General features: G+C 35.0%; 2 protein-coding genes, 1 non-coding gene and 1 pseudogene across 3 annotated transcripts; 2 read left to right on the top strand and 2 right to left on the bottom strand.

The window, feature by feature from the left end:
• Positions 1-337: 337 nt before the first annotated feature.
• Positions 338-4,018, bottom strand: LOC130719132 (disease resistance protein RPP13-like; annotated as a pseudogene).
• A 2,140-nt stretch (positions 4,019-6,158) lies between these two features.
• TRNAH-GUG (transfer RNA histidin (anticodon GUG)) lies at positions 6,159-6,230 on the top strand. The gene has a single exon. It is a non-coding gene; the product is annotated as a tRNA-His (tRNA).
• A 1,410-nt stretch (positions 6,231-7,640) lies between these two features.
• Positions 7,641-12,389, bottom strand: LOC130721115 (carbonic anhydrase Nec1-like). The gene is made up of 7 exons (XM_057571849.1): positions 12,213-12,389; positions 11,842-12,059; positions 9,782-9,888; positions 8,765-8,876; positions 8,502-8,666; positions 8,131-8,184; positions 7,641-7,956 (listed from the first exon to the last, which is right to left on the bottom strand). The coding sequence occupies exons 1-7, from the start codon at positions 12,307-12,309 to the stop codon at positions 7,867-7,869; spliced, it is 843 nt and encodes a 280-aa protein (XP_057427832.1). The 5' UTR covers positions 12,310-12,389; the 3' UTR covers positions 7,641-7,866.
• A 2,454-nt stretch (positions 12,390-14,843) lies between these two features.
• Positions 14,844-15,661, top strand: LOC130719131 (uncharacterized). The gene is made up of 2 exons (XM_057569771.1): positions 14,844-14,952; positions 15,063-15,661. The coding sequence occupies exons 1-2, from the start codon at positions 14,844-14,846 to the stop codon at positions 15,659-15,661; spliced, it is 708 nt and encodes a 235-aa protein (XP_057425754.1).
• The last annotated feature ends 5,841 nt before the right edge of the window (positions 15,662-21,502 follow it).

Here is a 21,502-nt window from a genome sequence, read left to right as displayed (position 1 = left end):
AAAATTTTGTATTATGTTTCTAAAAATTTACATTTTAAACATATATAGCGACGAAAATATTGGTCACAAAAGTAGCATTGAATTGTCAATTGCTAAATTTCTTAGAATAGTGACGAAATAGTCCGTCACAAACTTTTCTGTCTCTAAATCGGTCACTTACCATTCAGATTTAGAGAGAGAAAAAAAATCTTAATTCGGTCATATAATTGGTCGCAACTGCGACCGCAATAATCCGGTCACTAAATCAGTCCCTAAACAACGAATTTATGGTAGTGACTTTTAATGCTTGCATATTTATGCAACAAATTAGTAATCCAAGATAGATGCATATCAACATCTACATATAAGAGCTGTTGATCCAAAGTTCTCGAACGTAATTGAAAAATTCTTCAATTCCAAATTTCCTAGCATGAGCATCACTTTTTCTGTGGGATCCAACCAACATTTCTCTTAAAGCATCCAAATACCATAATTCTTCTAGGAGACCAACCAAATGATAACATGACTGAATTTTTACGCTTTGGAAGAGTGGCATTGCACCACTTGTTAGTTTCCAATCTATGGCCCCTAAACATTTCATATGAAACACTTGCAATTGTGGAAACCGCTTATGCAATTGATGACAAAGAGTTGTTATATAATATGAGCATTGCATATTGTGAAATGTTGGAGTTTGGGAAGATTTCCTAGAACACACATCACAACATCATTCAAGTCCATAGCATCCCTCAATACTAACCTTGTAATTTTTGGAGGTAACAAAGTCGCACCAATTAGAAGGTTGAAACAAGGATAAATTTCAATACTCTAAGATGAATCAATTGCTCTAGGTTTTGTAGTAAGTTTGGAGGAATGGAACAATTGAACCGCACAACTGGTGAAGGAAAGAAACTGATTTTTAACTCATTCAAATTATCTAAGTGTTGGAGGCTTAGCAACACTTTTGGTATGTTTACCTCACAGCCTGTGCAGATTATCATCCCCAAATCTCTTTGTGTGGTAAATAATCCATTCTCAATGAATGATGTTTCTTGTCTGTCGATTTGAATGGAACCCATGGTTTGAATATTCCACATAACTTTACCTGATTTTGAATGGTGCCCACGTAGAATGATATGTTTCTGACCATATAATGAAGGTGCCTTAAAAGCTAGAGCTTCCATATATCTCCACGAAAAGAAACCGTGGAAGAATCTGGGTGAACCTCCCAATATACAGTGGATGCAAGGTTAAGGTTTCTAAGGTCTGAAGACTGCATATAGAATATGAAATACTACTAATGCTCTTTGACTGTATTCTCAAATACCTTAATGCTTTGTTTGGATAGAGGAGTGAAAATGAGAGGAAGGAATATAAGAGGAAATGATATAAGAGGAATGAATATAATAGGAAAGTGGATTGATTTTGAGGTTGTATGGACAGAGAGAAAAAGAATGGAAAATAAGAGGAAAAGTGAATGTTATAAAAATTAGTGTGATAGATAATTACTATTTTATCCTTCACATGTAAATCTTCACAAATAATTCATACCTCATTATTATTTTTATTTTATTATAATTATAATTTTTAAATTTTTTATAAATTAATTTAAAAACTCAATAATATTATTATAGTATTGTTTTTAATTTATCTCTCAATTTTTTTTGAAGGCATTTATCTCTCAAATTACTATCATGTATATTTTATTTTTTCAATTTAAATTTATTTTCAAAAAAAATTGGGCATTTATTTTTATTTAAAGGAACGTCATGCTTATTATTATTATAATATAATACTATATTAAATTTTAATATCCAATATAGAATTGAAACATAATACATGTGAACAGTAATTCTTTTGAAAATAGAACAAAACCACTGTGCTTCCTCTCAAAATCAATTAACGCAGTGTCTATAAAAAAAATAACGCATAGTGCAAATGCATATATTCTAACGATGAGAAAACAATATTAGAGGGTAGTCTGTTATTAACAAAAAAAAAAATAGAGGGTAGTCACGTTTTTTAATAATTCATTGTCTCTCACATGCCATTTTCTCACCAATCTTGGGCGGAAAGCTAACACAACGCTGTTTTGTACAGTTTTAACTCCTCTTTCCTTTCCATGCCTTTCCCAAACACGTGAAGATACCATTTTCCATCTATTTTCCAGCCCCTCTTACTTCCTTCCTACCAAAATCACCCCAAACAAACAGAGTGTAAGTGGATAAAGTCCCCCAAGTTGGAGAGGATCTTTATGTAGAAATCCCCGGCGAGATCTAAAACTTGAACTAATTTGAAGCCTTTGAAAAGCCATATCCACTCATTATGATTAACATAGTAGTCTGAGTCAAAACATAACAAAGAACGAACACATGAATGGTCATTGCTACTTGAAGAAGCATATTGAGACATACTACAATGGATGGATAGTCGTCGAAGTTTAGATTGTATTAGAATGTTACTATTCACGTTAACCTAAAAAAATTCATCTTTTCTGTTATATATACAAAGATCTGGAAGAAGATCATGGACCCGACATGTCTTCACTCATCCACTATCCTTCACTTTTTCTACTTGGATTAAGCTACGGTCAATGAGCTCGTATAAGTAGTCCTTAGCAACATCATTCAAGTCTCTACTCCTTGTTTCTTGTATAAATCCTTTAGCAACCCATTGTTCCAGCAGTTGGGTAACATGGAATTTGAAGTCCTCAGAGTATATCCCAAGATATAGGAAGCATGGCTTCAATCTTGTAGTCAAGTGGTCAAAGCTGAGTTTAAGTACTAAGTCTTTGACTTGGGTATCGTCCTTGGTAACATACCAGTTGACATGATCTTCCACTGACCATTCTCTTTGTGTTTTCTTCTTGTTTGCTAGAAGTCCAGCGATAACAACAATTGGTAGTGATAGACCTCGACAACCCTTGAAAATCCCTTTACCTAGAGGCTCTAGATTAGATGGGCTATGCTCTCCCTTAAGCACTTTAGTGGAGAAAAGTTCCTAGCCCTGCTCTTCAGTGATAATTCGAAGGTGGTAAGCAGGATCTTGGATGGTATGCAAGGCCAAACAACTTGTGATCAATATCCTGCTTCCTTGGTTGTTATCTAGGAATGCATTTTCCCCCTCATCCCAAACTTGATTTTTCCATAGGTCATCCATTACCAACAGATACCTATTCCTCTTCAAACATTCCTTCACCTTCCCATTCAGTTCATCCTCCCTCAAGCTAGAAAAATCTTGAGCCATATCTTTTTCCTTTTTGATTCTTCTTGTTGATTGAAATTCAATGTCTAGCATCAACTACTTAAGAAGTCCAAGCAAAAGCTCCTTAGCTTTTTACACAAGTTTGACGCATAAACCGTTGCCATGAAATTAAAGTGCATCTTCACCATGTTGTTGTTGTTGTTGTTGTTGTTGTACACGTTAATGTAAAGCGTGGTCTTGCACAACCCACCCATACCAATGACCGAAACAACTCTGTGCCCCAAACCTTCCTTGAGCTTACTGATGATAACCTCAAAATCATGGTCAAACCCCATAACATCTTTCTCCTCCACGATTCTTCTTTTCTGGTGCAACAACCGCACCATTCTTCCTCTTCCGTTACTATCATTTTTATTGATGATCATTGTTGTTGCTACTTTCTGGCATGTCATACTCGAGCTTGTTGTCATGTATCTCTTTAATGGCGTTTTTGATAATGTCTATTTTCTGGGCTACCTCATGGAGCAGCTTTGCGTGATGAGCTGAGTGGAGCATCCTCACCATCGTGCTCCTCCTCTTGTGCTTAGAAACTTCCATGATGAAGGTATCAATGGTGTCCTCTACCACGTGAGGATATCTTTGATTTGGTTCAAAATTGTTGTTCAACCTTGTTCTTGTTGTTCTTTCCCTGGGAGGTCTTAATGAACGCGTTTATAATCTCAATCTCGTTGTGGAGGGACCTAACTTTACCATCCACACCATACAACAAGTTAGATTCATTTGCCAACAATTGGGACAGGTTTTGGAGAAGAACGAAAACTACGCTATACAACATATATGTCTAGGATCAATCACACAGAACTTCACATCTTGTCCTTGCTCCTTTCAATCAACGCTTCCATGGTGGCTGAAGGGAGAAATGAAAAAAGATTTATGTTGTCTAACCAAAGGAACTTATTGCAAATCTTGATGGGCACATAATCTTCGCGGGCAGAAAAAAGGAGTACAAAATGAGGTTGATTAGAAAACTATACATTAAATTCATGCCTATTAAGTATTTGTCCGTCTAGTTGAGCTATATTTTGATGCCCCGCGGGTTATTTTATCTAATCCTTTCAACTAGGAGATCAATATTTTGGTTCCCATTGACCATAATGGATGGCTATTTCCACTTTCATGTTGGTTTCAAACCCTTTCTACAGGGTTGTCTTGAATACCTCTTTGTGGTTGATCTGGAGATTCATTTCGAGGTGAATTTCGATCCAACCCAACATCAGCTACTTGTTTCATAAGAGGATCATATGGCGGTGCTCTGAACACATCAACGATCCTTTTGATTTTCCTAGCTACCATCTCATAATTTTTATTTGTAGTTTGAATTAAGGGTTAAATACAACACCATATCATGAGCAAGCATATGAGTCATTTCATGACAACTCTCATTCATCTATTGTCTAAATGATCATAGAGTAGTATTCAAAATTAAATTTTAAGGTCAATCTCCAAAGGGCATAGTAGAACCCATAAGGCTATTTTGAGTTTGGCCATGATTCACATGTCATAAGTTCCAAAGAACTTGTCCCAAAGTAGATATGGCTATAGTAGTCATAATTGGGTTCGAAGAGATTATATGTGGCATTCCCAAGCTTAGGGAAGTCAAGAACAAAGTGTTCGAGAAAAACGCTGGAGGAGACACCCCTGAAGGAATGTACCCAGCCATCCCTAATGTCTCGAGCCTCTGGGTTGAATTAACCTCCATGTTCAAAGGCACATTGCACATGAACTGGCTAACTACATTGGAGATGTGGGCTGTGGAAGTGTTCCAGGTGGTATCACATCCACATTTCCAGAAGGTATGTTTTGATCCCTCTTTTTGTGTATGACATATTTGGTGCAAGCTCTGACTTTTTGACCAAGGAAAAGGACAAAGTCCCTTAATGCCATATGACGTGTCTTGTGTGTACCATGCTACTGCTGTTTCTGCTATTTCTTCCTTTCTCCATTTTTTTTTCTCTTTGTGCTATGTGAAATGAGCGATGCTTGTGTGCATGTGAGAGAGATGAGTGTGTGTTGGAAAGTGGTAGGTGGGGGATGTGAGAGAGAGAGAAACACATGGGATATTTTTAGTTTTTCTCTTTTTCAAAAAATAATAATAATAATAATAATAATAATGTGAACAAAAATGAGTGTTCACAATATATTTATATACATAAGATATATCAAAACTGGAAGAAATCATCCGTAATATGACATATATATATTTTTAAAATGATGAAGATATTCGAATATATAATAGATTCATGTTTGAAATTATAAACTATCACCTTGATTTAGAGTTATTATCATCAGGTGCACGAGACACTATCGATATTGGTCAAAGTATATTATACCTATCATTTTATTCCATAACAAAACACATATGTGTTCGTAATTTTTACTGAGGCTTTATATACAGCAAATCAAAGTCTCATTTGGGAGAACTTATTTGAGTTTATCTGATAACATAATTAAACGTTTACGTAAGTGTTTGAGATGACTTATGTACATAGCTTATGAATATGACATACTTATAAACTACTTTGAGTTTATTTTCATAAATTATTCAAATTCGCTCATGAATAAGAGTTTATGTTCATCTATAACTTGTTTTAAACTTATTTCAATAGACTTCTCAAAACTAGCTTATGAATGCTAGCGTTTATGCACTAATTTTTTTCTTATTTTCATAAGCATTTTATTAAATTATTTTCTCAAACACATCCTAATTCAATAATTTGTTTGATTAGTAATTACATTTTTTTATAAGCAATTAGTAATTATGTGATTCATTGGTTTCCTTAGTATGTTAAAAAACACTTCTATGCGTAAACAACACTAAAAATTTGTAAATACTTTGTCTTTTGTGTACACTAATTTTTTATTCGATACCATATTCTATTTAAAGAATTAATTTTACCGTAGAATATCTGTAACTTGTGGCTGTAGTTTAGTGGTAAGAATTCCACGTTGTGGCCGTGGAGACCTGGGCTCGAATCCCAGCAGCCACATTTTTTTGTTAATTTCATAAACGACGTGATCTTAATTTACCGGAAAAAATACTTCTAGCCTTTTTTTTTGGTGTGTAATAAAAAATATTTCTAGTCTTAAAGATACAAATAGTAAATATATTTTTATATAATTCATATGAGGAACTTTTTTTTCTTAGTTTTTTGTTTTTCTTCTTGAAGCAAAAATAAAAATAAAATCCAAAAATTACAGCTTAAGGAATCTACTAACAATAGAGAGGAAGGACTCTTTGGAGAAATGTCTCAAACTCTCAACGAATACGAAGAAGAGACACCAAACTTAGAAAAAATTGCAACTTACTCTTGCAAAGCAAATGATGGCAAAACACGACCCAATCATATTGAAGAGACTTCTTAATTTTACTAATAATAGATGCATAACGATGGAACTCTGGATGAACACCGCTTATAATGCCCAAGATAAACTTATAAGAATCAGAAAAAATCTCAATTTGCCTAAAACTGTATTGGCAACATCCAGCCCATGAAGAATAGTTAACAACTCAACATGCAGACTAACATATATTAATGTGATGATCAGCATAGCCAAGAACCCAATACCATGTGCTATAGAAATTTAACTTGTGTTTCTTAAATACTCGTGAACATGATTCATAGTCGGCTTAATTGTATTTTTGATCCATCGTCAATCGTGATCGTGAGATTTGAGTCCTGATGTTTAGCGATATTGGTCTTTAAATATTATGACACGTAACAATTAGATCCTTCCATGAGTTTTTCATTCAATTTCCAAGGAATTGTTAACTAAATGTAGCTTATAGTGGTAAAAGGTGAACCGAGATAATTAATCTTCGTATTACCTACTCTTTCTATTTCATTTGTTGTTAAACGTGCTTATAAAAAAATATTGTGATTAAATGTAATTCTTAAATAGGGTTTTAATTTGATTTTCACCTTCTAATTTCAATTTTCGTTGATTCATTTGTTAAATTTCGATATTGCTTCAGTTGAAAGTAGTCTTGGATATTGAACCTCAATATAATTTCTATGACCTGTGGTTTTATATTCTGTTTTCAAGAGACTTAGAAGCGAAAAGAACCACATAATTCATCCCCTCTTAGGTGAGTTACCCATGAGTCTTTACACCTGCTCTTGTAATGGGTGGAACAAGCAGCCTCAATTAAGCTAACTAAGCAATCAAAAACTATCCATCACATCAAAAACTAATAAACTATCCATAATTTAATTATCCATCACATTATTCATTAAGTGTAAAGATTAAGACTTCGTATTCCTCATGTAATAAGTTCCTGAATTCAAATATCATGCTCATATTGTAAAGCAGTATTAGAAGCGAATTTTCTTATATCAGCATTGATTATACACACTAGTGTGCAAAAACATAAAACAAAACATAAACAAAAAACAGAATCACAGCCAAAATGTTCTGCAGCTTTTCTTATTCACGTATCATTGTCTGATTTATTAGATTGGCAACCATGAAGCACCATGATAAAAACATTTTATATGACAAAAATATATGATTCAACAGATTGGTGAGACAGGAAATTATGACACCATTTAGGGACAGAAGATGATGATGACACCAATAGTTGCCTCTCATACACTACACACCAATAATACAGATTGGTCAGATTTAATTTTTTGGTTTGAAAGGGAAGAATTGGTGTAGGTGTATGTCCCGATTGTTATGTGGCTGCCTTGGCCTTGCATTCATCTCTGCATGCTGCAAAGTTTATCACAGTTAAAAGGTTAAGTGGGTAGTGTTTGGATGAGATGTTCTGCAACAAATGAAACTGTCCCTTCCACTCTAGTCTCTAGAGTAAATCTAGGACGATGTATATATGTTATGAAATTTGAAATCTTATATTGAATGATTTAATTTTGTTGAGTGACTTACATCATGCACTGCCTCCCTCAAAAGCTTCACTTGTTCTTTTGAAACTGTCCTTATCTGAATAGGGTGGTCCATATTCCAAATCAATGAGATACAATCACATAATAATTAAGGGAAAGAAAATCAAAGCCATTTAAATAAGAAGAAAAAATAATACTTCTAAAAGTAGTATCCTCTGTCCCTAAATGATGTCTCATTCCCTATTCCACTAATGGTCATGTTAATTTACAATCACTAATGTGAAGTTATAAATGTAATATTTATGTATTTTTTAATTGACATCCAATATTTTCATTTGTTGAGAGATAGAATAAGACACAATTTGGGGATAAAGAATTTTTAAAATTTCAGGAGATGCTGTTAGTTATTTGTACCTTCCTATCAATGTTCCAGATGACGCCTTCAGTGCAAGGAGGAGTAGTTAGTGAACCTACATATCTGTAATAAATCTTGCCTTTCGTCTGAATTTGGGAAGGATCTTGGTGTCCAATGACTATTTCTCTTTCTTCATCTTCAATGTGCTTTATGTCTTTCACCAACTGAATTCACATGTACCTTAATTAACTTTACTTGTTTGTTTATATCAAGAGTAAGATGAAAATGAAAACCAGAAAAATAAAAAGAACATTTTTATGACCTGAGCCAGAAAAGGATCGGGGTGACCCATCTTATAGAGAGCACCAACCACAGCTATCTTGTTGCCTTTGGGGTCCGGGCTTACATGTATCATGTGCATCTCTATGTCATAACTGACCATATATATTAAAAAAAAGTATTTAGCTTGAGCTTTCCATATAATTGGTTTATCATATAATTAATGTCTGAAATTTCTATGATTAAGTAACTTGGAAATCAAATATGGTTCTCCTATTATTCTAAAAAAATTGGTTTATGCATCATCAAAGCTTCAAATTCAATGTGATTTTGCGTGTGAGGGTGTAGTTAAAAGGAGTAATTGGGCTAGTAGTGTATTAGGCCCAAGAGAAAACAAGAAACCCATTTATTTCAGAAAGGTATGTTGTTTGTTTCCATTTCAAAAAATAAGTTATGTTGTTAAATATTATCTGTGTGAGGTACTTTTTTTTTTTTTTTTTTGAAATCGAGGTACTTGTTGGCTGTTCTTTAATATTAGTGTTAAATATTATATGTGTGAGGTACTTGAAAGCTAGATTTTAGCTACAATTTTTTTTGAATGAATTATTCAGAAAAATAAACTTTGCCCCTAATTTTTCTTTTGTCTTTAATTTTCTTAACTGTTCAGATTAGATCTTAGTATTTTACTTGGTATGAAAAATTGCTTCTACCAACATACTTTGTTGGTAATCACAATTATTTTAGCGGGTGAAACTAATGCAAGGGTAATGATAGATGGATTTTTACTTTTCCATAAATATTTAATGAACATCTATTTTACTGGTGTTTTTTATCTACCGCTAGTGTTATGGGGTTAAAAATCATCTTTAAACCATATGTCCATTGAGTTTAACTAATGTACAAAAATGAATGTTTTTGTAACATTTTCGCTAATAATTAGTGTTTGAATATTTGATTTAATGTCTCATTAAAATAAAAGTGCAAGCTATATGTAATTGACATACTTTATGATAAAAGAAAAAAAAAACATTTTCAATTTCAAGAAGAAGCAAAGACAGACTTTCTGCCATTGATGGAATGTTCAGATGGAGAGTGCCAGTGGCATTGTTGCAGAAAGAATTCGGTTCCATTTATGCTTATTGAGCCAGCATCACCCATCCAATAAACCTGTACAGTGTACATATTCAATTCATGGCATAATTAAATTAATGCCATTCTTTCTTTAAAAAAAAAAATTAATGCCATTCTTTGTGTGAATATTTTTTTTTCTTTGTGTGAATAATTTTTTTTTGTACAACGGAAAAATAAATTGCACACGTCATAAATCGATTTCTGAACCTCCCCTACCCAATCCATATGTCCCTAAGCTCCTACCACTTGAGCTATCCTACAGGAACGTGAATAATTAATCTTACGCCATCTATATATTAATTATATGGCAACAAGCAATTTTTTTTATTATAAACATAATTGTTCACCAACAGTCAATATATATTAATTATATGGCAACAAGCAATTTTTTTTTATTATAAACATAACTGTTCACCAACAATCAATATCTTTGTGACTTCCGAAAAAAAACAATCAATATCTTTGTGAGTACATCACCTACAACCAAAAGTCAAACTTTTGGTGATAATATAGCTGTTCATTTCATTTCAAAAAAATATAGCTAGTTAGTTAGGAAAATTAAATACGTTCAAAAAAATAGTTAGAAAAATGAATGTTTCCTTTCGATCGTCAATTTTTTTTTAATAATAAAACCCATTCTAGTCAATCAAAGAAAATATATGTGACTTTTAAAATCAGTACGATATTGTGTACGTACACTATTTACTCCTCCGGTCCTATTTATAAGCATGAAAGAGAAGAAAAATCTTGGTCCTTTTTATAAGAATCAAATGAAAGTTTGAGCTATATTAATTATTTTTTTCCAATGATGCCCTTATTAATTCTAACTTGTAAAATGTGTCTCATTAATTATTATTTCTCTTTCCCACTTTCCAACACTAATAATAAAGGGTAATTTTGGAAGTTTATTTTGATTCAAGACATATTTAATGCATTTTATCAAGTTTAACTACATTTCTTAAACTATGTGAATTTTTTTTTTGCTGCTTATAAATAGGACCGGAGGGAGTATTAGTTAAGAGTTCTGTAGTTGAGACTTGGCAAATAATTGCGGGAATGAATTACAATTGCACAATGGCTCAATGACAAAAGACAAACGCTGATGGCTAAATGATTTGACTCCTCTAAAAAAGTAGAGGAATTTATTTTAAAAAAGAAACTAAGTTATTAGATTATTTATTAAGAAATTAACAATTGTAATTATTAATGTTTAAAAATTAAAAACAAAATTATAATTATTTATATATTTGTATATGTGTAACAAATTATGAAGTTAGTTAAATTTTAACTTTGATTTTTCAACAAACATGTGGTAATTTATTTTATTCTCTAAAGTGATAGAAGAGTCAAATCCAACTAAATACTCAGGTTGGAGAACCCTCCTCATGAGACTCATCCCTTCTTGGCTAGAGATTTATTAGTTTTAAAGTATTTCTTTTGTCGTTTACTTTTTCGATGTACCGAAAAAAAAATCCAACTAAATAAACTTTTCAGCATGACATAGTAAAAAAAATTCATGATCATCAATGATCGGCAATAAATACTTCCATGAATCATTAGAATTTGACTCTTCTCAAGTGAGAAAGTTAGAGTAAAGTAAATCATGAAAACAATTGATTTTTTTTTTTAATTTTCAAAGATATTCTTACAACCGTGAGTTATGGAACTAATTATGTGTTTATGAAAAAAAATAGAACTAATTCTGTTGAAACACTAGATTACATTTTATAAGTGGGTAAACATTTTTCAACAAATCATTCTCCATAAACATCACTAAATAATTAAATCTTCAATTGAATACTTAAGGAGCTTAATTAACCAACCTTGTTGGTCAACGATTGATTATTGTTATGTCAAATAGATAATTAAACTCTTTAGGAAGTTTCATGTAATTGACAACTGACAAGGTTACGTGAGATATACATCATTTCACAGGTTAGTGGGCATTATATATAGCAATGTCAATTTATAAGTATAGGAAGTTCTCACCGCAATATCATGGCCTCTGTTTCTGAGAGTGGCATTGGAAGATCTATAATTGGTCTTGAGTTGGTGAGAATATGGGATCATTTTGACTCTCCCATTGGACAAGTCTATTGGAGACTGCATGTCTCCATGTTTACAAGCTGCCCATTCTTCTTTTAGCTCTCCCCAGTGAAGAGGTCCCTTTTCACTTCCTTTAATATAGTCAAACTCTCTCTCGTCCTCTGCATAGTAACATTTGATCTTTGATTTAATTAACGGTGCGTCGATTGGGGCATAAGCTAATTTAGAAACTTACTTAAATAAGCTGAAAATAGATTATATCATCATATGTAATATAAGCATAAGTGAAAAAAAAGTTCAGCTCAAAACATTACCAACTTCTTGAGCTCTTATTGATGTTGAACCGAACAAAATCATTAAAAGCATGAGCAAAGTTGAAAGGGCATATATATTCTCTCTCTGAAGCTTCATGCTTGTGTTTAGGTTATGGGACCGGAGGAGTAATTGATAGAGGTGAAGGAGAAACAATGAATGAGGCACAAACCTAAGGACACTTTGAGTGTGTATATATACACAATGGTCAGGGCACACAAATTGGCTTATTTTGGTGAAATGGTTAATTAATTGTATCGATCATTTTATGAATGGGAGACTTTGTCCTAATTATCATATTAATTAAATGACTACTCTTTTGAAGATAAATTGAACTACAAATGGCACTAGACTATCCATCAATTAATATTATGAATGACAAAATATTGTAAACAAAATTGATCACATGGTGTGGCCGTTGAATATCAAACTGGTAGCTTGTTTTTAAACTGCAGGGGATGCAATCCTATCTATTCCTTGAGGAATCGTACGCAGGTACGGAACCAATAGCTAAGGTTGACCATCAGTGCCAAAATATATAAAATTGTTCTGATTTATATACACCATTTTTATTTTTTATGGAGGTACCCGCATTGCAATTTACTACGGTTTTTTTATACTAGACACCTATAATTTGTGACGATTAAAAGTAACTCTAAACTAGAGTTTTCAATGTATGTATTCAAAAACAATATAATAGTACATAAATTATTTTCTATATAAAATGACGAGACTTCCAATTCTCTTAAAAAAAACTTCCAATTCAAAACATTAAAATAAACACATAACATGAAAAATTACATGTCCAAATACAAAGTATGTATACATTGATGATGCATGACATTTGGTGATAAAAAAATATGGTCCGTTCTTATTTATAAGAACCAAATAAAGATTGTAGCTTGGTCCTTTTTATATTTTTATAAGAACCAATTCAAATTTCAAGATGCATTAATTACTTTTTTGGTAACAATACCCTCATTTAATAGAGGTTTCTCTTTTCTTTCCACTATGCAACTCATTAATGATAAATAGAAATTAAATTAAATAAGTTGGGGTAGTTTTGGAAAGTTGAGATAAATTTAAACAAATTGAATACTACCAACCACTTTCTTAAGGGGCGTGAAATGTTAGTTTGATTCTTATAATCTGATTCAATAGTTTTTTTTTTTTTTTTGAACTCTGATTCAATAGTTGATAAAAATATATTTTATCTTTATTTATTACAATATTTTATCTAAAGTTATTAACAGTATAAAATTATATTGTCTAGAATGGAGTGCGATACTGAGAATGTTTCTCTCTCTGAGGATGAAATTAGCAAGGTACAGGGAAGGCCACCGGGAGTGCTAAGGGGCGGCTCACGCTCCTCCTTTCGGGATACGCTCATGGGGGAGGTCCCAAAACCGCCAGCCAAGGTGGTGGAGGATTTCTGGGAAACGGGGAAGATGAAGGTTGTCTATGTAAACGATAATAGACAACTGCCGAAGCTTTATGTGGACAAATCAGTGACTGACAACATGTGCTCCCCATGGAAGGATGCTCTGGTTGTGGGGCTCTTGGGCAAGAAGCTTGGCTTTCGTACAATGAAATCTAAGCTAACTAATTTATGGAAGTTAGCAGGGGAGTTTGATCTACTTGATGTGGATAATGGCTTCTTCATGGTGAAATTTGATCTTGAAAGTGACAAGAAGAAAGTGATGGATGGAGGACCTTGGATGGTTTTTGATCATTACTTGGCAGTTGCACCCTAGAGCAAAGAGTTCATTTGCCCTGCAGCGAAGATCACAACGACTTTGGCTTGGATTCGTGTGCCGGGTTTGAACGTCACATTTTATGATGAGAGCTTTCTTCTGTCAATGGCGAAGCTAATAGGCAAGCCAATTAAGGTGGATATCAACACTCTAAATGCCGAGCGAGGTAAGTTTGCTAGGATTTGTGTTGAGCTTGATCTCACGCAGCCTGTTGTGGGAAAATTCTGGTTTGAAGGTTATTGGTACAAAATTGAATATGAAGGGCTCCATATATTTTGTCCCAAATGTGGGTGCTATGGCCACCGAGGAAGAGAGTGCACTCAGCCGCCGCCGCCGGAGGTAGTATCGGTGAAGCCGCCGGAGAAGGAGCCGCCGCCTGAAGCACAAGAAACCCTAGGGGATACGCAGTCCTCAGGAACCCTAGGCGCAACACACGCGTCCAAGACGGTTATGGATGGTGCTGAAATTCAGGAGAAATCAAATCATGCAGATATTGCAGGTGAGGGAAAAGGGGAACCAATTGTGCAGCCTGTGATTGAGGAGGACCCCGCTTCCTTGGAAATTGCTGGTGATTGGTTGACTGTTACTAGAAAAAATAAGAAGAAAAAACAACCAATAAAGACTAGGGGACCACATGATGGCTATAATCATAGTGGGGACAAAGGCAATGATATGAAGCTAGTGCGTTGAGAATTCCGTGCAACTAGCAAAGGTTTTGGTGCCAAGGATGCTTTGGTTGTTAATTCCAGTGGACCCACAGCCATTAAATCTCTAGGCGGAAAAAAACGGCGCAAAGGAGAAGACTTCACGCGCCCAACTCGCACACATGTGGCGGTGGGAAACGTAACCGCCAAAAAGGACCAATTCATGAGTTCCACCATGCCCCTAGCTAATGGTGTATTTACGGCTGGTACCATGCAGATGAATTCTACGCCTGAACTAGTGCTATTAAAGAATGATGTTGGGGGTTCTCATTTGAAGAAGCTAGGTTCTAATGTGGAGGGGCCCTTCGAGCCCTCTGGGCAAAAGTTGACAGCCAACTAATCATCTATGATGGTTAGAAGCAGTGTCTTGTTGATTGATTGTTGATCATGTTAGACACAACAAATGTTTCTATTCTATCTTGGAATGTTCGAGGGGCAGCAAATGCAACTTGTAAGAGAAATCTTAAGGATTTAGTGAGAAGGATAAAGCCTGATATCTGCTTTATCTTCGAAACTCATACTCAATTCCAAAGACTAGCTTCGTTCTGGCTTCGCCTAGGCTACAAGCCACTAGCGATTGAGGAAGCTCATGGTCATTCTGGTGGTATATGGGCTCTGGGTCTCACTTCTTTGCATGTTCAGGTAGGAGTGGTGGCGACTCATCCACAAGCTATTAGTCTTCGTTTTAGTTCAGACACCGCTTCTTGGATTGGTACTGGTGTGTATGCTAGTCCGACTCCTTCTCTTCGTCAAGGGCTTTGGGAGCATCTCCGGAGTGTTGCTGATCTTGTGCAAGGGTCGTGGGCTTTAATTGGTGATTTTAATGACATTGCTTCTATGGTTGAACATAGAGGTGGTGTTTTTTCTCCAGCGCGAGCACGAGCCTTTGTTGACAATTATGAGTCTTGCGGATTGTTGGATCTTGGTTCATTCTGGTTCTCCTTTACATGGTTCCGTCATGCTCAAGGCCACCCCCTCTTCATCGTAGGCTAGATAGAGCTTTGGCGAATTTGGATTGGCGAATCGACTTCCCTAATGGTTCAGTGGAAGTCCTTGCTCGCCAGCACTCCGATCATAGCCCGTTGGTTCTTCGTTGTTGTCCGCGACGCGAGCAGCCAGTTAATAAACCCTTCAGGTTTGAGGCGGCATGGATGGACCATCCCCAATATCTCCAGGTAGTAACTGATGCTTGGCAGAAAGGTGTCCCGTGGCTCACCTCCTCTCTTAGACATGTTCAAGAGGATTCCAAAACCTTTAATAGGAATGTCTTTGGGAACATATTCCAGCGAAAGCGGACGGTAGCAGCTCAAATCAGAAACGTTCAGATTAGGTTGGAGCAAGTGGATTCTGCAGCTTTATGCAGGAGGCTTCAGGAGTTGCGAAAAGAGCAGGAGGAGATCTTGGCCCAGGAGGAGATGCTTTGGTTTCAGAAATCTCTGGAGAAGTGGGTCAAGTTTGGGGATAGAAACATTGCTTTTTTCCATGCGCAAACCGTCATCCGACGACGACGTAATCATATTCAGGGCATGACTTTGGCGGATGGTAGCTGGTGTACAGATAGTGAGCAGCTCAAGAGGGAAGCACAATCCTTCTATATTAATTTGTTTACCACTTGTGAGACTGTGGATCCTACTTGCATCTCTACTCCTCATTTGGCCACCTTTCCGGCCGAGGGTGTGGCAGATCTGGTGAAGCCGATTACCAAGGAGGAAGTGTTTGTAGCTATTCAGCAAATGGGGTCCTTTAAGGCTCCGGGGCCGGACGGTTTCCAAGCTTGTTTCTATAAGAAATACTGGGATGTTGTCGGAGACTCAGTGTTTTCTTTTATTCATGATGCGTTTGAACTTGGCCAGTTTGATCCCGTGATTGCTGAAACCCTGATCGTCTTAATTCCCAAGGTTGATAATCCCAAGACTTTTAAGGAATTAAGACCCATCAGCTTATGCAATGTTCTCCATAAGCTTATTTCTAAGGTTATGGTGAATAGGCTTCGACCGTTTCTGAATGATCTCATCAGTCCCTTTCAGAGCAGTTTCATTCCCGGCAGAGGTACTACTGACAATGCCATTGTTCTTCAGGAGGTTGTGCATTCTATGATGAAGACCAATCGTAGGGAGGGTGATTTGATCTTCAAGCTGGACCTTGAGAAAGCGTATGATAGGCTTGACTGGAGGTTCATTGAGAAGACTTTGATTGAGTTCGGGCTCCCAATGAATTGCATTCGGTTAATTATGTATTGCATGACTTCTATGACTTTATCGGTGCTTTGGAATGGAGATAAGCTCCAAGGGTTCAAGCCTAAGCGTGGTCTCCGTCAGGGAGATCCACTCTCGCCTTATATTTTTGTATTGTGCATGGAGAGGTTAAGTTCTATGATCACCTTGGTAGTTCAGGATGGCAGATGGAAACCGGTAACTGTGAATGGCTCTTCCCTTCAGCTTTCGCATCTCTTGTTTGCTGATGATCTCCTTCTCTTCACTCGAGCTTCTGTTGAGCAGGTTACTCTGGCTAGGGATATTTTAGCTTCTTTTTGTCATGCTTCAGGGCTTCGAGTTAATGAGAGCAAGTCCAAGGCTATGGGTCAGCGAAACTTGTCACCTATCATGAAGAATAGTCTGGCGGCCATTACAGGGATTACTTTTTCCCCTAATATTGGCAAGTACTTAGGGTTCCCTATTTTTCACAAGAGGGCAACTCGAGGCGACTTCCAATTTTTGGTGGATAGAGTTAATTCGCGAGTTGCAACTTGGAATCACAAGCTTTTAAATAGGGCGGGCAGGGTTACCCTTGCTCAATCAGTGCTCTCTTCCATGTCTACTTATTGTATGCAGCATGTTTGGGTTCCTACAGGGATTTGTAATGATATTGATGCTGTGATTCGTCGGTTCATTTGGAAGGGTTCTGGTAATCAGGGTATCCCTTTGGTTAATTGGGATACGGTGGCTCTTCCTCGAAAGCTTGGTGGCTTGGGGTTACATAAGGCTCGGGATCACAATATTGCTCTTCTGGGTAAGAATGTTTGGCAGTTGGTTCAGCGTGAGAGGAAGCCTCGGGTTACGTTGATTAGCGAGAAGTATAGAATTCAGGGACATTTGTTATCGTTACCAGCTAAGAGTGGCTCGATGGTGTGGCAAGCTATTCAGAAAGCTCGAGATGCAATTAAAACAGGTTTTTCCTTCAAGCTAGGCAACGACTCATCATCCTTCTAGTTCGATGAGTGGGTGGGCAACTTCAAGCTTTGTAATATGGTGGATGTGATGGATATTCATGATATTAACCTAACTGTTAAGGATTTGGTCTTAGGGGGAGCCTGGAATCTCTCAAGGTTGTACACTCACCTTCCTGCAGATATAGCAGACATGATTTTGGCCTTGGATTGCACGCTCAATGACCATGTCCCAGACAGCATGATTTGGCCCATGGATGCTTCTGGGGTGTATACCGCGAGCACCGATTATCGTTGGTTGATCCAAGGGCACATTGGTCATCCTCTTGTCTCGGCTTGGAGCTGGATTTGGCACCTTAAAGTGCCGTTTAAAATTTGTTTCTTCATCTGGTTGTGTTGTCGAAATGCCTTGCCGGTAAACCACCTTCGCTTCCATCGAAACATGGCTATGTCGCCTTTGTGCTCCCGCTGCAATCTCTACCCGGAGACTGTTTTACATTGCCTCAGGGACTGTTGGTTCGCTCGCCGGATTTGGCTTCAAATGGGCCTTAGCCCGAATCATGGTTCCTTCGCTGCTGTTGAGCCATCGGAGTGGCTGAAGAGTGTGTTGATGGGGGCGGAAGCTTCTGGGCTTGCTACTGTTTGGGGTATATGGAATGCCCGAAATTAGGCGGTGTTAGCCCAGACTATCATTTCGGAGGAGAAGTTGCTGCATGCGATTCAGGAGCATCGAAATTTGCTGCTGCATTTATGGTCGGCGACTCTCCGAGCTGTTCAGCCTCGGCTAGTCACCTGGAAAGCTCCTCTGGCTCCGGCGATTGCTGTCGATTGCGACGGCAGCTCCCATGGTGTGCCATTGCGTTCGGGTTTTGGAGGCTGTCTTCGAACCTCTAGTGGTGAGTGGCTCGCAGGGTTTGTTGGCTTTGGCGCTCAAGGGTCGGTGCTTCACATGGAGCTCCTTGCAATATGTCGTGGCTTGGAACTCGCTTGGAATCTTGGTCACCGCCGAGTTCAGTGTTCCTCGGATTCGTTGCTAGCTGTCAATTTGATTCTTCAGCCCCCCTCTCATTTTCATGTTGAGGCTGTGCTTGTTCATTCCATCCTGGACCTGCTTCGGCGAGATTGGGTGGTCCAAGTTGCTCATGTCTTACGTGAGGGAAAAGCTTGCGCGGATTTTTTGGCAAAAGCGGGAGCAGCTCAGGAGCGTGATTTCCTCCTCCTCCAGGATCCCCCTCCTGGAATGGAGTATTTACTTATGACAGACTCTTTGGGGTTTGTGACGGTTAGGCAGTAGGGGGTTGTTGGTTTTTGTTTTATTTTTCCTCTCTTTGTTGTTAAGCATAAAAAAAAACAATAAGAGATGAAGTTGGATAATTATTAATTTTAATAAGAATTTGACGCCGTTGTGTTGAAAATAATCCTTACATATCTATCTATATATATATATATATATATATATATATATATATATATGTAAAACTCACTTGAGCTATAAGTATTAAATGCATTAAAAAATGAAAGTTAAACAAATTTCTATTCAACTTTCAATAGACATCACCATATTATTAATTATTAATTAGTAATTGTTAAACTTTTCAATTTCCCATATTTTAAATTAAATATTAATATGATTTAAATTTTAATTATTAATTACTACATCAGGGAAATTTTTAAGTAATAATAATAACTGAAATTGACTAACTTTACATTAATAAAAGAAATTGATTTATTTGTGCTTCCTAAAAAAAATTAGAGAGTTAATAGTAATTTTTTTAAAGCAAAACACATTGATATTAAAAATGAATAAATTTGTCTAAAATCTATAACTCAATTGAAATTTTATTATAAATACAACAAAAAAACAAAAAAAATCTTTGTATTATATATACATTAAACTAAACTAAAAATTGATCAATAAATTTTTTAGATCAATTAGTTAGTCAACTAATTTTCATGTTTGTAATAGAACATGACAAAAGACTCTTGAAACATAACATTTTAGTTCTCTAAAAAGAGTAAAAAAAATGAAACAAGATACTCTAATAAAAAAACCTACAGTTTTATTTGAGGTAGGAAGGTTAATACGAGTTAATATAATGATTTAATAAACCATTTCATTAGATAAAAAAAATTAAAAAAATATATTAGTCATAGTATTTTTTTTAATTTAATTGTCATAAAAAATTAATTAAATACATGAGCAGTAAAATCTTTCTACCTTTGTAGTAAAATTTCTTTGTAATTAATATATTAAATTGTACTGTCAAAAGTTATTCAACTACCTAAATTGAATAATAATATTCATAAACATAAAAATTGACTTGAATTTTGCATTAGGGAAAATTAAACTTGATTAATGACAAAATAATGTTATCAAAAAATAATTTAGATAAAATTCTTTAAATTTAAAAATGACGTTATAAGGTATTTAATATTAACTAAAACGTATCTGTGTTTTATTTGAAGAAACAATTTCAATATAATTTTAAAACTTATTATATATTAGTAAAAACGATTTTGAGCAAGGTTAATAGAGAAAAACGTTGTGACCAATGTTGAATAAATATAAATTTACTACATAATACTTAATCTATTTAATCTATATCTTATTATAGTTGAAAAAGATGAAATTACTTTATTTTTCTCGATTTTAACATGTGTAAACCTGTTTGGGAAATTGTGATTACCCTTCCCAAAAAATGATTTCCTCGGTAAAAACTAAAAAGTACAAAAAATGGTAAAATAACTTTTTTGATGGCATTAAACTTTTTGCTTAATTTTTTTTCAAATGGACTGTATTATTTCCACATTATTAAATAATTAAATAATTAAAATTTTAAAATGACCCAATGCTGATTATTAAATATAAATTATTAAATTTGAGTAATATTAATTATTTATAAAGAAAAGTAGTCCAATACTATTTATGGAAAAGTATTTTTTTTGAAATCATTGAAATGTTGAACACAATTATTACTATTTATTTTAAAATAAAAATTAATTTAATATTTATGTAATAATTTAAACTATAATCATTGTTATATAATGTTTAAAATGTTGTAAATAAACTCGTGTGTTAGTAACAATTAAAATACACGTTATAACATTAACCATCATAATATTATATTAATTATTTAATTGTCTTATTACAATTAATATTTTGTTCATCACATAACGTTACAAATATAATCATTCATGTATCATTTTCCTAACAGTTTAAGCTTTTGGCATAATTAGTTTCTAATATGGTTTCAAAACCTCTACGATCAATCAGTTTAGAGTTCGATCTTTGGTGTCCTCAATTTTTCTAGTAGAAAATGAAATAAGGCACACAGTAAGTAGGCATGCATGTGCATTCTCCACCCTTCGAGCTGAAACGAACTCTTGCGTGAAAAGGCGTGTTAGAAATAATTATTTCATCCGCTCAAAGATTGTTGTTTTAGTTTCTCTTGATCATATTTTCCAAAATGTTTGTTGTTTTATAAAATCAAGTCACTTTTTTTTAAAAAAAATCCACATATACCCTCATTTACTAAACTTTCTCTCACTTTTCAACTTTAATATCAATCAACCCCAACTCTTATCTATCAACTACATTTTTCTCTACAAAATGTAAAATCTAATAGTTGCACATGACACTAGTAAAACTAAATAAGGATATTATAGTA

This window comes from Lotus japonicus, chromosome 5 (genome assembly GCF_012489685.1).
Source record: "Lotus japonicus ecotype B-129 chromosome 5, LjGifu_v1.2".
Lineage (NCBI taxonomy): Eukaryota > Viridiplantae > Streptophyta > Magnoliopsida > Fabales > Fabaceae > Lotus > Lotus japonicus.
Note: the sequence above shows the minus strand (reverse complement) of the source record. Positions and strands in the feature narration are given on the sequence as shown.

What these genes read in the sequence shown, in the direction of transcription:
- LOC130719131 (XM_057569771.1), top strand. Translation starts at nt 14,844, where the DNA reads ATGCCCCTAGCTAATGGTGTATTTACGGCTGGTACCATGCAGATGAAT. An exon ending in TTCTCATTTGAAGAAGCTAG is followed by an intron (nt 14,953 to 15,062) that starts GTTCTAATGTGG and finishes TGATCATGTTAG; the next exon opens with ACACAACAAATGTTTCTATT.
- LOC130721115 (XM_057571849.1), bottom strand. Translation starts at nt 12,309, where the DNA reads ATGAAGCTTCAGAGAGAGAATATATATGCCCTTTCAACTTTGCTCATG. An exon ending in TCTGGAACATTGATAGGAAG is followed by an intron (nt 8,185 to 8,501) that starts GTACAAATAACT and finishes CACCCTATTCAG; the next exon opens with ATAAGGACAGTTTCAAAAGA. An exon ending in TGAGGGAGGCAGTGCATGAT is followed by an intron (nt 7,957 to 8,130) that starts GTAAGTCACTCA and finishes TAAACTTTGCAG; the next exon opens with CATGCAGAGATGAATGCAAG.